This window comes from Prionailurus viverrinus, chromosome C1, assembly GCF_022837055.1.
Source record: "Prionailurus viverrinus isolate Anna chromosome C1, UM_Priviv_1.0, whole genome shotgun sequence".
Taxonomy (NCBI): Eukaryota; Metazoa; Chordata; class Mammalia; order Carnivora; family Felidae; genus Prionailurus; species Prionailurus viverrinus.
The window spans coordinates 194,855,814-194,870,641 of record NC_062568.1 but is presented as its reverse complement, the minus strand read 5'-3'; the positions used below and the strand labels follow the sequence as shown (position 1 = coordinate 194,870,641).

The 14,828-nt window shown below is 47.4% G+C and overlaps 1 protein-coding gene across 6 annotated transcripts in view; it reads left to right on the top strand.

Moving 5' to 3' along the window:
* CATSPER4 (cation channel sperm associated 4) overlaps positions 1–13,699 on the top strand; it is a 30,090-nt gene extending 16,391 nt beyond the window's left edge. The window contains exons 11-14 of one of the 6 annotated variants that reach the window (XM_047871045.1): positions 247–2,069; positions 6,025–6,725; positions 13,329–13,431; positions 13,511–13,538. In XM_047871045.1, the coding sequence (XP_047727001.1) occupies positions 247–300 (54 nt within the window). In that variant the 3' untranslated portion in view covers positions 301–2,069; positions 6,025–6,725; positions 13,329–13,431; positions 13,511–13,538. Of the gene's footprint in view, positions 1–246; positions 2,496–6,024; positions 7,446–13,328 lie in introns of those variants that run through there. The other 5 variants (XM_047871044.1, XM_047871043.1, XM_047871041.1 and 2 more) reach the window with 5 other exon arrangements.
* Positions 13,700–14,828: the final 1,129 nt, after the last annotated feature.

Below are 14,828 nucleotides of genomic sequence, written 5' to 3'. Positions count from 1 at the left end.
CCCACATAACTTAATTTCCTTTCTCCACTTCCCAAACCACCTGACTGGGCTAGAATGGCCTGGAGCCTTGTGAATGTCCACAGCCTGGGCTCCCAAGCTCAGAGTGGATACTAAGGCAGCTAGAGTCAGACATATGAAGGACTTCCCTGGGAGGCCTGGCAGGGTAGCTGCCAGGAGGGGAGGGGAGCAAGGCAGTGTTTGCCATGTGAAGGTGAGGGATCGACAAGAAAACCCCTTGGTTTGCAGGTTCAGGAATCCAACACAAACCTGCTCCTTAACAAACATAAGGCCAGCCGCTGAGAGGCAGGACGGGAGACAAGGGACCTGCGCACACACACCCAGCTGCTGCATCTTCCTGCACCTCTAGTGTGACTTGGCACAGCCTGGTCTGAGCCCATCCTCTCCCTTACACCTCGGCAGATGCCTGGGGCTGAGAAGGGGGTGGTATGTCCAGGGCTTGTACCTGTGAGCCCCAGGTTCAGAGGAATTCAGATGGACAAGGGTGCTGGATGAGAGAGGGAGCCCCACAGCAAGGATGAGCACCTAGCGGGGGTGCTGGCTAAGGCAGCCAGGGTTTGTCCTAAGGATGGGCATCCCTGGTCCTCTGCATTAGGCCAGAGCTAGATGGGGCCTAAGTGGGCTTAAGCACCAAGAGGAGAAAGGTGAGGCCAGTGGGGCCAGGCATCTGTGTATTGACAATAAAATTTTGCGTTGGGATCAGTATGTCTGAATGGTGGCTCTACAAACTCCTTGGGGCAATTCTTGCCAAAAGCCTGTTTGTCTGGTGGAAGAGTTACTGACAGCCCTCTAGAGCTTCTAATCTAATGGGAGAGAGAATCTGCACCCTGAAAATTTGTGACTTAATGGTAGGGATATAATCTCTGCCCTTAGTGTTCTAATTTTTTTTTTGGTTGGGGGAGGTGGCAGTGGGTGGGAATTTGGTCCTCATGGTTAGGAGCCTGGTCTGATGGAGACAGCCCTACCCTTCCTCTCTGAAGGTAGAGAAGACTGGTCCTTATTCTGGGGAGCCCTAGTCTGTTGAGGTCACCATTGATCAAGTCATGCAAATACAAGCAGTTTTATCCTGGGACAATGGAGAGTGACTGGCAAAGCATGGGTCCTGGTAGGCTTTTTGGAGGAGAGGGGCACTGGAACTTGCTGGAAGATAGCAGGAGGAGTCTGTGGGTCCAGTGAATGAGGTCTAGTGGGGAACCTAGGACCTGTGAGGTCTTGGGACCTTCACACTAAAGACCATTGAGAGCCACAGCAAATTCCTGAGCTGGGTAATGCAGAGAGTCTGAGAGAGCTGCGGAAGTCATGGGCAATAGGAAGTCATGGGCAATAGAATCACTCTACCCAACTGGATTCTCATCCTTGGGTAAGTCACTGGGCCTTATTTTTCCCACCTGTGCAGTGGGGCGAGGGTGAGATTGCTCTCCAGCTCTAAAATCCAATGGCCAACTTTTAGCTCAAGAGTTGGGAGACCAGTAAGATCATCCACGTCCCTGAGACTCAGATTCCCTTGGGTTGGGTTGGGGAGAAGCCTGGAAGGCCGAGAGTTCTGCCCAGCTGTCCAACAAAGGCTAACAGGGGCCTTAGGGATATTCACCAGTTGGAATGGGAGTCCCCAGAGGCCCACTGATTGCAACTAATGAGAAAATCCACCCTCCATCCCCCTCTGGTCTGCATTGGTTCCAGCCCCATAAAGCACCCCCTGGGGCCAGCTGGGAAGGAGTCTGGACAGCTGGGGGTGGGGTGGTAACTCAGCAGGCAGATGAGAGATGGCACCAGTGCCAGCAGTGCCTCACTGTCTTGGAGCTGCTGTCTGTTCCCCTGTTCAAGCTGAGACTCTTTATCCGTGCTTTCCAGGACCATCAACATGGGCAGAGCCATGGGCATCCAGTGGCTTTTACTGCTAACTGCTATTTACTGGGGATGGAGCCTTCAGTCTTCCTGGCGAGTACCCCCATATACCCTTTCTATCTATCCTCTTCTGGGGGGGCTCTCATAGCCCCTCTTCTGGCTGGCCAGAGAAGGGAAGAAGGTGACAAGAGAAGAAGAGACAGAAGGTAGTGTACCCAGGAAAATCTTGCAATGTGAGCACAGCCATCACTAGCCCCAATCCTAAATTGTCTGAAAGGCTTGAGGCACCGATGAGTTTGGAGGCAGGAGCCTGACAGGATAACCTTCAAGGGACTTCTGGCTTTGCCCCTCTATCCTCTTCCAGGATGTTGTCTTTGTCTACTCCATCTTGTCTGTCATCCCAGTTGTGTCTCCCTTGCTGTCTATCCTTCCCATCTGGGCCTGGCCAAGAGCTTGGGGTTCCAGCAAACTAGTTCCCTCCAAGATGGCCCAGAACTGGGGACCCAAGATCTTGGACCCCTGCTGCCATCCCCTGCCCTCCTCCAACAAAGAACAACTGCCACCTCCAATGCGTCACCGAGCCTGAAGAAGGAGTACAGCCCTGGGCACTGAGCTCCTAGGACAGTATGAAGGTAGATATTGGGAAGGGGCAGGACATTGCACATCTCACCACTCCCACAAGTCCATAGCTTTTTCAAGGGAGAAGTATCCTTGGCAAAGCACTCAGGAAGCAGATACCAATCTTGGCGAGAGGAGAAGGGGACAGTCATTACCAACAACAGGTTCTATTCATTGAGCACCTACTATATGCTAAGAACCGTGCTAAGTGCTTTACAGGTGTTATCTCATTTAACCCCCATGACCATCAGTGACCATTATCATCCCTGTTGTAGAGTTGAGGATACTGAGACTCATGGACGTGAAGTGATTTGTCCCCTATCACAGAGCTGGGATTCTATGCCAGGTCTGACTTCAGAGGCGAGTCTACACTCCACTGCTTCTCAAAAAAAATGCTGTGGTCAGGAAACCTCAGTATCATGAAATTGTCAGCTCTTACTAAGTATCACACTTCCAAACAAGATCCCAACAGGGTTTGTGTAGAACTTGATAAGGAGATTCTAAAATATATGGAAGAACCAAAGGCAAACAAAAGCCAAGATAATTTTGAAGAGCAAGATGGGAGACTCACTCTACCAGATCCCGAGATTTACATGAAAGTAACATGGTGCCGGTACAGTGATAGACAAGCAGACCAATGGGATGAAAGAGCATGGAAGTTGGTCTGGATACATAATGACAGCGTGACAAATCACCGGGGAAAGGACGGACTTTTCCATAAGGCAGCAGGAACAACTGGTTAACCAGATGCGGGAAAAACAAAATCAGATCCGATGGAAACATTTCTCCTGCAAATAAAACCTTGAGACGCCTGTGGCAAGACATCTCTTCGTTACAGCCAGGATTTATGTTGCAAACCCACAGATCACTAGAGTTTAAAGGACTTCTCTGTTCCTCACCGTTTTGAGGGGACATGGAAGTACCAAGAGGTTTGGGTCTTCCTCAAGATGACACAGCAAGTCAGTAACAGAGCCAGGTCTAGAGCCTTGGTCTACTCTTTCATGCATTCTGGCCAGCTCTCCCGCCCTACTGTGACCCCTCAGCTCTGCACAGAGCTAGAATAAAGTGGAGTGTGGAAGGAGCAGGTGCTGTGTGGGGGCAGAATTGAACGCAAGGGTCAGTGCCTCTTCAGACCTAGACTGTGGGATGGATGAGCCTGCTACCTGTGCTGAGTCAACTTCTAGTTTTCTGAATTAGTCCTTTGGCTACTGTGCCAAGGATGCAATGACAGAGCAGCAGGTCAAGGGCCTATTTCTGCCCTTCGCCTAGGGGAAAGAGGAAGATTCCCAAGGGATCCAGCTCAGGACAGCTGATTTGGGCCTTTCTCTCTAGAGAGAGTGGTTTGGCTCAGCCATGAGAAGGAAGCTGTGTTTTTGCAAGTTGGTACAGTGTGTTAGGGGAGACACCGGGCTCCCGAATCTGATGGACCTTGTTTCAAATGCAGCGTCACCACTTCCTGGCTGTGTGACCTTGCACAAACCTCTTCACTTGTCTGAGCCTCAGTTTCTTCATCTGATAAATAGAAATAATAACCCTTGGGGCGCCTAGGTGGCTCAGTTGGTTAAGCATCCAACTCCTGATTTTGGCTTAGGTCATGATCTCATAGTTTGTGAGTTCAAGCCCCACATCAGGCTCTGCGCTAACAGTGCCCAGCCTGCTTGGGATTCTCTGTCTCCCTCTCTCTGACCATCCCCCTCTTGCTCTATCTCTCTCTCAAAGTAAATAGACATTAAAAAAAATTTTTTTTAAGAAATAATAATCCTTACCTCAGGTTCTTTGTCAGGATTCACCATACCAATGCTCGTGCATTGAAGCAGGGCCTTACTTGGACAAAGTGAAATTGAATGATATCAAAAACTATCCTGGACTGCTATTGCACTAAATAAAGCACTTGGTTTGCAATTAGGGTTCACATTATACCAAAATATTGTTGGGGTGCCTGGTTGGGTCAGTTGGTTAAGCATCTGACTCTTGATCTCAGGGTCATGAGTTCAAGCCCTGTGTTGGGCTCTGCACTGGGTGTTGGAGCCTTCTTAAAAAATAACATATATCTTTCAATATTAGAACCATATTCAATGCAGTAGGAAACTCACACCAAAAAAGGCAGCCAGATACCAAAGACCAAATGCTATGGCAGATTTCTGCCTTTTGCTATCTCTGGAGGAGTCACTGAGGGGCGCCTGGGTGGCTCAGTCGCTTGAGAGTCTGACTTTGGCTCAGGTCATGATCTCATGGTTGTGAGTTTGAGCCCTGCGTCAAGCTCTATGTGTACAGCTCAGAGCCTGGAGCCTGCTCCCGATTCTATGTCCTCCTCTCTCTCTACCCCTCTCCCGCCCATGCTCTGTCTCTGTCTCTCAAAAAGAAATGTTAAAAAAAAAAATTAGAGTGGTTATTGAGCAGAAGACATAGTTGCCAGCACTAGTTAAATTCATGAGTTAAGACGGGGTGCCTGGGTGCTCAGTCAGTTAAGTATCTGACTTTGGCTAAGGTCATGATTTCACGGTTCGTGAGTTTGAGCCCTGCGTCAGGCTCTATGTTGTCAATTCAGAGCCTGGAGCCTGCTTTGGATTCTGTGTCTCCCTCTTCTCTCTGCCCCTCCCCCACTTGCTCTCTCTCTCTCTCAAAAATAAAAATAAAACATTTAAAAAATAAGGTGAATTAAGATCATGCATCAGTTACTATGTGTTAGCACAGAGCTGGCACATAAATGAATGTGAGGCAGTAATAATGTAGTTGGTGCTGATATTATTTTTATTGAATCTTCTTTTTTTAATTTTTTTTTTTCAACGTTTATTTATTTTTTTTTTTGGGACAGAGAGAGACAGAGCATGAACGGGGGAGGGGCAGAGAGAGAGGGAGACACAGAATCGGAAACAGGCTCCAGGCTCTGAGCCATCAGCCCAGAGCCTGACGCGGGGCTCGAACTCGCCGACCGCGAGATCGCGACCTGGCTGAAGTCGGACGCCCAACCAACTGCGCCACCCAGGCGCCCCATCTTTTTTTAATTTTTTTAATGTTATATCTGAGAGAGAGAGACAGACAGAGAGATCAGGGGAGATGCAGAGAGACGGAGACAGAATCTGAAACAGGCTCTAGGCTCTGAGCTGTTAGCACAGAGCCTGACGTGGGGCTTGAACTCACGAGCAGTGACATCATGACCTGAGCCAAAGTCAGACGCTTAACGACTAAGCCACCTAGGTGCCCCTTTATTGAATCTTCTAATAAAAATACTTGATTAAGAGGCACCTGGGTGGCTCAGTCGGTTAAGCGTCCGACTTTGGCCCAGGTCAGATCTCATGATTCATGAGTTTGAGCCCCACATCGGGCTGTGTGCTGACAGCTTGGAGCCTGGAGCCTGCTTCAGATTCTGTCTCCCCCTCCTCCCCTGCTCGTGCTCTCTCTCTCTCTTTCTCTCTCAAAAATAAACATTAACAATTCTTTTAAAAAAAGATACTTGGTTAAGTGAGAACATTTGAAAAGAACTCTGGATTGGTGGAGAGAACAGGTGCATTGGATTCTTTTTGTTTGTTTCTTTGTTTACAGGCATTATTACAACCCAGGGGGTTGAATCAAATACAGCAGACTCCACAAAAGTCTCTCTGCCTAAGGGACCTACAGTATCCTCATTGACAACCTCAGCTCTATCCAGCAATGGGAGAGACAACATGTCTGCAGTTCCGATTAACGCATCACCAACAATCAGGAGGACAGCAACGTCAGAGTCCCGGAAGAATACAACACCAGCTACTCCTCCCACTTTACCATAAGCCAACCGCTCTGCTGGGTCCACTGAACAGACAACCCCCATACATGTGACCCAGGAGGAGAGCTCCAGAAGCGCGGCCTTGTCCAGCATGGCCACTTCAGCTAAGACCCTAAAACACAATCAGAGAGCTCCAACCACACCCCGTTTAGCATCAAGCTCCATAATCAATGGATTGGAATCATCATTGTCCACTGACTCTCAGATGTCAGCCAAGATCACTGCTCCAGCAGCATTAAACATACCAGGCGATGACGTTACATCATCAAGGTCCATGACAGCCGCTGTCTCTGAGAAGTCAGCTACAATGAAATCCTCAACAGCACTGAACAAGACCACTGATGTGAAAGAATCTCTATATCCAGGACAACGAGTGCAGTTATCCACACTGACCCTGACCACCCTAGGGACAGCTGCTTCTAGAACAACCATATCTGGGACTCAGGAAGGAGAAACTATAGGCGCACCCCACCCCAGCATGGTGAGCACGCTGTCTGAAACACATCACGGCTCTGCCACACGGACACCTTCTGGGCCAGTGGAATCAGCCCCTGGTGCCCTCACTGCAGCAGCCCAGTCACCTGAGACAGCAGCTGCTCATTTGATAGCCCTTATCCCCAGCTCCTCAGGGACAACACAGCCCTCTGATAGGACTGGGTCCAGTCAAGCTTCCCCTAAACCCACCCAGAGCAGTAGTCCTGGAGCACGAGCCTGTGCTCCAGACAAGTACCCAGCTGAAGGGGGAGTAGCTGATAACAGCTACTATGCCTACTCGAGTGAGTCTGAACAACTCGTGTCTATACAGCAAAGAAGAGGTGGGGGCCAGAGTGGACATCAGAACTCTGTGAAGGCCCAGACAAATGAGTGTCCAAAGGCCATGGGAGGGCCAGTGAGATTTGGTCAAACATTGGCCTCTAAAGAGTCCACTGGGGTAGAGGTGATTTCTAGTAAGAGGCTAGGTAGCTGAGCACATGAGGTTGTTGTAGTAAGTTCAGGCTGCTGTAACAAAATACCAGACCCGGTGTCTTATAAACAACAGAATTTTACTTCTCACAGTTCTGGAGGCTCACAGTCCAAGGTCAAGGCACGGGCAGATTAAGTATCTGATAAGAGCCCACTTCCTGGTTCATAGACAGCTATCTTCTCTATAGTGCAAGGGGCAAGGGAGTTCTGTGAGGTCTCTTTTCTGGGTTGGGCGGGGAGGGTAGAGAGAAAGGGAGAGAGAAAATATTTTCTTTAATATTTTTTATTTATTTTGAGAGAGCGAGGGAGGGAGAGAGAGAATGTGTGGGGGAGGGGCAGAGAGAGAGAGAGAGAGAGAGAGAAAAGGAGAATCCCAAACAGGCTTTCTGATGTCAGGGTGGAGCCTGATGTGGGGCTCGATCTCACAAATCATGAGATCATGACCTGCATGTAAATCAAGAGTCAGCTGCTTAACTGACGAGCCACCCAGGTGCCCCCTGGAGTCTCTTTTATAGGGGCACTAATCCCATCCATCCCCTCCTAATACCGTTGTATTAGGTGTTAGGATTTAACATATGGATTGCTGGGGTGGGGGGGGAGCATAAAAATTCACTCCGTATCAGAGATAGAATGGATAATTCATCAGCTCCCAGGACCCCAATACTGTCCAGAAAATGAATCTTCCCAGAGGAAGGAACTGATGATCCATGAAAGACAAAGGCTGTAGCCCCCAGAAGAGGCCAGGAGGGGCTAGATAGTTGTTGGGACAAGACCAGTGTGACAGATACCACAGAGAGGCTGAGTTTACAGGGCCTCCCTCACGTGACACAACTAACTCCCAGACTCACCCTCTGGCAGGGCAGAAGCTGGGTCCTGGGAATCAAAAAGATGATGGTATCCCCCAAATCTATGTCCCCCATAGTCAAAATAATTCTAACTCCCAAACCTTTCAATTTTATAAAATTCTTATTTTCCTAAAATGACTACTCTGCTCTTTAAAATCTCTGGGGCGCCTGGGTGGCGCAGTCGGTTAAGCGTCCGACTTTAGCCAGGTCACGATCTCGCGGCCCGTGAGTTCGAGCCCCGCATCAGGCTCTGGGCTGATGGCTCAGAGCCTGGAGCCTGTTTCCGATTCTGTGTCTCCCTCTCTCTCTGCCCCTCCCCCGTTCATGCTCTGTCTCTCTCTGTCCCAAAAATAAATAAACGTTGAAAAAAAAATTTATAAAATCTCAAACTCAGGGGCACCTGGGTGGCTTAGTCGGTTAAAGGTCCAACTTTGACTCAGGTCATGATCTCACGGCTCGTGAGTTCAAGCCCAGCGTCAGGCTCTGTGCTGACAGCTGGGAGCCTGGAGCCTGCTTGGGATTCTGTGTTTCCCGCTCTCTGCCCCTCCCCACTCATTCTCTCTTTCTCTCTCTCGCTCTCTCTCTTTCAAAAATAAATTAACATTAAAAAATTCCAAATATCAAATTCCTTCAAAAAATACTTCTTTAGCATTCCTCTTCTGCTCTCTGGATAATCTAGCTTTGGGATGAAGTTTCCATTACGTTCACAGCTAGTCAGTGTTTAACTTACAGGCCAGTATTTCTCAGACTGTGTTTTGTGGGACACCAGTGCCTTGGGATTTCAATAGACATTACACAAAAAAAAGGGTGGTGTTCTGTTGTTAAATATATTGGAGGAAATACTGGATTAAACAAAATGGTTTCTTGACTCGGGACTTTTTAGAGGCTTTAATATTCCACCATCTACCATGACTCCCTTAAAAATCAGATTTTGAAAGCAGATTATAGTATGCATTTCCCAAGATTATCTGTCCCCAGAATCCTCATTCTGAGGAACATTTATGCAGCACCTTGGAATACACTTGGCTACAGAGGAGAGGAATTCAGATGAGAATAGAGCAGTGCTGGGCAGGCAGAAGTGACTGGGGTGACAAGTCCAACCCAGAGGGTTTTAGCCAAGCCCCGAGTAGGTGCTGGCTCATTAGAAGGTTGTCCCCATGTCAACAAATTGTCTTGGTGAGACCAGGATAGTGTGCTCACTTGTGAAATACTGTGTGTATCCCTCCACAGAAGTTATGAAGCATATTATTGTGTTTTCATGCACTAAGGATGAGACAGCTTTTCTTTTTGTGTTAATTTTTTTCCCGGTTACTAAGAACATAAAGTCTGTAAGATAGACTGTCTGGGTTTGAACTGTGCCTCATTTTCTTCTGCCGGGGTTAAGAGCACATTTACTGCATAGCATTCGTGTTTGAGGGTTAGCTGTTATCAATATTATTATTTGGCATTCTGCATCACAATATACTATTGATTGCAATAGCAGAAAGTTATGTGGCTGACTTAACCCCCACCTTGCCCCGTCTCACACACCTGCCCTTAAATTGTAACCCATCCCTCTGACCAAATATGCCTGCCAAAACAGAAACAGTGAACTTATTTCAAAAGGAAAGGGGGTGGGGCGCCTGGGTGGCTCAGTCCGTTGGGCTGCCGACTGCGGCTCAGGTCATGATCTCTCAGTTTGTGAGTTCAAGCCCCACGTCGGGCTCTGTGTTGACAGCTCGGAGCCTGGAGCCTGCTTCCGATTCTGTGTCTACCCCTCCCCTGCTCACGCTCTGTGTCTCTCCATCTCTCAATAATAAATAAATGGTAAAAAAAAAAAAAAAAAAAAAAGGAAAGGGTAAAGTCTTTAAACTCAAAATAATAAAACAAGTCCAGAAATATTTTACACTGATATCTCCAGTACATTTTGCTTTTTAATGACTTTTAAACAGGTCATCTCAAATTCAGCAGAAAGTGTGGAAAGAGCAGGTACAGAAAGGAGGGAAGGGTTGAGTATCAGCTTCTCATTCATCACCCAAAAAAAGGTTTCAGGACACAGTGTGTTGCAAGTGGCAGAAAACCTATTCCCAATTGGCTTGAGCAAAATAAATAATAAATAAAATTGAAACCATGAAATAAAACAGAATTTGTTGGCTCATGAGACTAAAAAGTCCTGAAGAGGGCTTGAAAACACCCCAGCCTCCTGCTCCTGGCTCCCAAAGGCGCTCTCTCCCCTACCTCAGGGTTGTCTCTTCATTTTTTTTTTTTAAGATTTTATTTTCGGGAAGACACCTGGGAGGTTCAGTCAGTTGAGTATCTGACTCTTGAATTCAGCTCAGGTCATGATCCCAGGGTCATGGGATCAAGCCCTATGTCGTCTCTGTGCTGAGCACAGAGCCTGCTTGAGATTCTCTCTCTCTCTCTCTCTCTCTCTCTCTCTCTCTCTCCCTCCCTCCCTCTGCCACTTCCCCAACTCTGTTTCTCTCTAAAATAAGAAAAAAATTAAAGTTTTTTTTTTTAAGGTTAATTTGTTTTGAGAGAGAGTGAGAGAACAGGCTCACAAGCAGGGGAGGGGCAGAGAAAGAGGGAGAGTGATATACCCCAGGCAGGTTCCGCCCTGTCAGTGTGGAGCCTGACCTGGGGCTCGATCTCAGGAACCGTGAGATCACGACCTAAGCTGAAATCAACCGTCAGGGGCGCCTGGGTGGCGCAGTCGGTTAAGCGTCCGACTTCAGCCAGGTCACGATCTCGTGGTCTGTGAGTTCGAGCCCCGCGTCGGGCTCTGGGCTGATGGCTCAGAGCCTGGAGCCTGTTTCCGATTCTGTGTCTCCCTCTCTCTCTGCCCCTCCCCCGTTCATGCTCTGTCTCTCTCTGTCCCAAAAATAGATAAACGTTGGAAAAAAAAAATTTAAAAAATGAAATCAACCGTCAGACGCTTAACCAACTGAGCCACCCAGGCACCCCAAAAAGATTTCATTTTTAAGTAATCTCTACACTCAACGTGGGGCTCGAACTCACAACTCCGAGATCAAGTCACATGTTCCACCGACTGAGCCAGCCAAGCACCCCAGTGTTGTCTCTTCAGATTCGACCTTTATAAGACAGGAGGCTTGATTCAAGCAGTGTAAGCCCTTCAAAATCCCCAAGGCCCAGGCTACCTGTTGGAATGTGAGGGAAATCAAAGAACAAAACAAATTAGCATCTCTAAAAATAATCTTGCAAGGCAAGTGACAGAAACCAACTGTTTGGTTGGGCTGCTCAGGGAAGACAGGAGAATTTATTATAAGGTGTCTCCTGGAGGCCACGGATAGGCTCCAAGCAGGTTCTCCAGGGTCTAGGACTTGGGACTGTCAAAGTGGCAGGAACCAGGGAGTTGCCTCTCGTCTCATTCTGCACCTATACCTACTTTGTTCCTTTCTCCACACACTGGCTCCCCTGCCTCTTAGCACGCATGACCGAGAACTGCTGTCTCAGAATCTCAAGCTTTATATCACCTTCTTTTAGGCTCAGTTCCTGGGAAAGAGACTGTGAGTGGATCAGTTGAGGCCAGGGATCAGGGTCCCCCAGGGCCATCATGGTATAAGGATGTCACCTCCCATGAGGGGAGTCTTTGTTTAAGGGAGTCATTGTGGGTTAGGCTAATACACCCACAATGTCTCTTCTACCCAGATTAGAACTAGTACCCTTTCCTATGGCATCATCCCAGGAGCCCTTGCACTGGCTCTTGTCCTCCTGCAGAACTGTCCCTAGTGTTGGTGGCCCTGCACTGCCAGCCACAGACAATTGAGGTGGTTCTGAGCAGCTGCTTCCTGAAGACTTACCGCTGGATCCTTAGGGAAGGCACCTTCTCAGGATGTCCCAGTGTCAGCAAGATAGAGGAGGATCACCGTGTGCAGGTCTTCGTGCTGGAGACGAAGGAGGGTACTTGTGGACTCTGCCTCTCTGTAAGCAAGCTGGGACGGGATGCCTGTTAAGAATGGGGGAGTGTCTAGGGGAGGAGTGGGGTGCAGGGAGGACTGAGAAATGGGTGATTGGGCACCAGTTGTGACTTTATATCCATCTGACCGAGGAATAATTCTCTGGAATGGAGTCAAGTCTTAGCTATCAGACCAGTCTTTTTTGGGGAAAAGACCATGTTGTCCCCCATCAGACTGGGAATGTCCTTATAAATGACGCCATGTTCGATGGATTGAGATATTGGTTTCCAAACTTGACAGCCACAAAAACCCTTTAAAACAAGAGCAACTGCAATCACAACCAATATTTATTGGTTTCTTGCCATGTGCTGTGGGTCAAAATCTTTTTTTATGCCCTATCCTTAAAGCTTCACGATAATCCTGTGAAGTTCCCATTTCACGGATGAACAATCTAAGGCTCCGAGAAGTAGAGGGATTTTTCCCAAGTCACACAATTAGTTACTAACAGGGCTGGTTTGTGCTCCTAACTGCTCACTGATGCTGTCACCTCCTTTTTTTGGAAGAGATCTTACATAAAAGCCAAATATAAAAACAGGAGAGCTCTGATTGAATAGGGGAGGAGGAAGGGTGACCTCTGCTAAACCAGCTCCCCAGTGTGTAGATGGGCTTCCTGTCCCTTCAAGGGAGGTTCTGGAGCTCCTGGGATCAGTTTGAAAACCAGAGTTTGTCCTAAAGGGATCATTTAGTTCTTCTCAGTGTCTACCATTATGTCTAGTTCTGCCACTCAGAGAGTCATGGGGTGTCTTGCTTAAGGTCATGGACAGAATTGGCAGTTTCAGTGTACGATAACGTAAGTCTACTGCTCTGCCCCCAGAACACTCTATCGGTGTTCTTTTTAATAAACTGCCTTGTTCATAGCAACAAAAAACATCATTTTGATTTTCTCAGAGAAAACAATAAAATACCAAAAAGATACCCAAATCTTGGGATAGGGACCAGGAGTTGGCAATTTTAACCACGGACTCCAGTGATTCCTTACCTATTTTCCAAGAGAAAATGCACACTGAAATTTAAGAACCACTGGCACAGAGGTTAAGAACATGGGCTCTGGGATCAGAGAGATGTTACATTCTGGCTCTGTTACTTGCTTTGGGCTAGTCTTTTAACTTTCTAATCCTCGGTTTGCTCTTCTGTAAAATAGGAACTAATAATAACCCTCCTCAGAGAGTTGTGGTCAGGTCCCAGTGCCTGACGTACAGCTCATGCTCAGTAAACTTGGCCCATTACTTTTAGTTCAATAAACAACTTGCAGCCAATGAAGATGGGAGGTGTTTCCCCTGGAGATCTGAAGGTAATGGGCGCCTCCCTGTTTCTTCCTAGACCAACCTTTATTCTCTGGAGATGCCACTTCTGCAGGTTCACCCTGCCTTCATCAATACTGCCTCCACAATGCTCAGCTTCAGTCCAACCCTGAGGTCTTCCCGTGAGTTCTTTTCTGTCAACTGCCTCTTGGGCTGGGCTCTGCAAAGCTTCCTGAGTTCTCATTGCTACCTCTAATCCAGGCAAAAGGAGTCAATACTCTGAAGATGTTGGCCCCCTGTGCCCAACCACCAATCATAGGCACCTCTTAGATTGAAACTCAAAGCATTTGTGGAAGAAAGAAAATGCTCCAATGATGAGCACTGGGTGTGGTATGCAAGCGATGAACCATGGGAATCTACCCCCAAAACCAAGAGCACACTTTACACACTGTATATTAGCCAATTTGACAATAAATTATATTTTAATTAATTAAATGAAAGTACGTAATATAACAATATAAAGTCTAGGTTGAAATATATGAGATCACAAAACAAAAAAAAAGAAAGAAAATGCTCCCATGAAGTAATGCATTATGGGTCCTTTATGTAAATTACCGTGAGGTAGGTTGGCTTGGATGGCTTCAATGGTCCTAGGCGGCCCCTCATTTTTCAGAAAGTCCAGGAGGAACGTTAGCAGATTTGCTCCTCCTGTCCCCTTATTTACTATGGCTACCAGTGTTCAGTGACCTTGGGTGCAAGTCAGAAGGTGAGTGACTGTCCCTCCCTCTGCAGTTTCATGGTGAGAGTCTCACTCTGGTCACTCTCCAGATATGCCACCATCCCTGTTCTGTGCACTGGGGATGTCATCATCATCCTGGGCATCTTCATGGACCCTCAGCTCTCATCTGTACTTGAGAACAGACCATTTCCTCTTGGCAAACGTCTCTATATGGTTTTCGGAGTCATAAGCATTGATCCAGACAGATTTGCCCCGGTGGCCAATGAGGCCTTTGCCAGATGATGATCTTCAGGACTGGTACTGTTAAGTCCATGTACCACTTTGTGAAGGAGCGGTGTCTGTCAGGCCACAGTACCTTCCTACCAATGCCACGCTAGCTCTTGGTCTGTGGCTTGTGCTGAGTGCGTTTGTTCCCATGAGCACAGATCCTGTCTCTTTCGTCTGTATCCTGGGTACATAAACACTGGGAGAAAGTAAAGTACTGGGTGAATGTTTGTTGAATGAATGCAAGTATTGTCATTTCCATTTTGCAGATGAGTAAACTAGGGCACAAGGAGATTAAAGCCTGTCCAAGATTACAGCCAATAAATAACATTCATTCCTTTTACTTTTTCTTCAAGTATTAAGGGCCTACAATGATAGATGTAAAAAACCAAAACCAAAACTGACATTTCAAAGTGCTACACACTATGCAATATACCTGACATGCATTACATTTAATAGCTAATACTGACACAGCATTTACCCCATGCAAGGCATGTTCAAATTACTTCACATATATTAATTCCTTTAAGCCTCACAACACACTGTATGAGATAGTTGCATTTTTATTCCCATTTT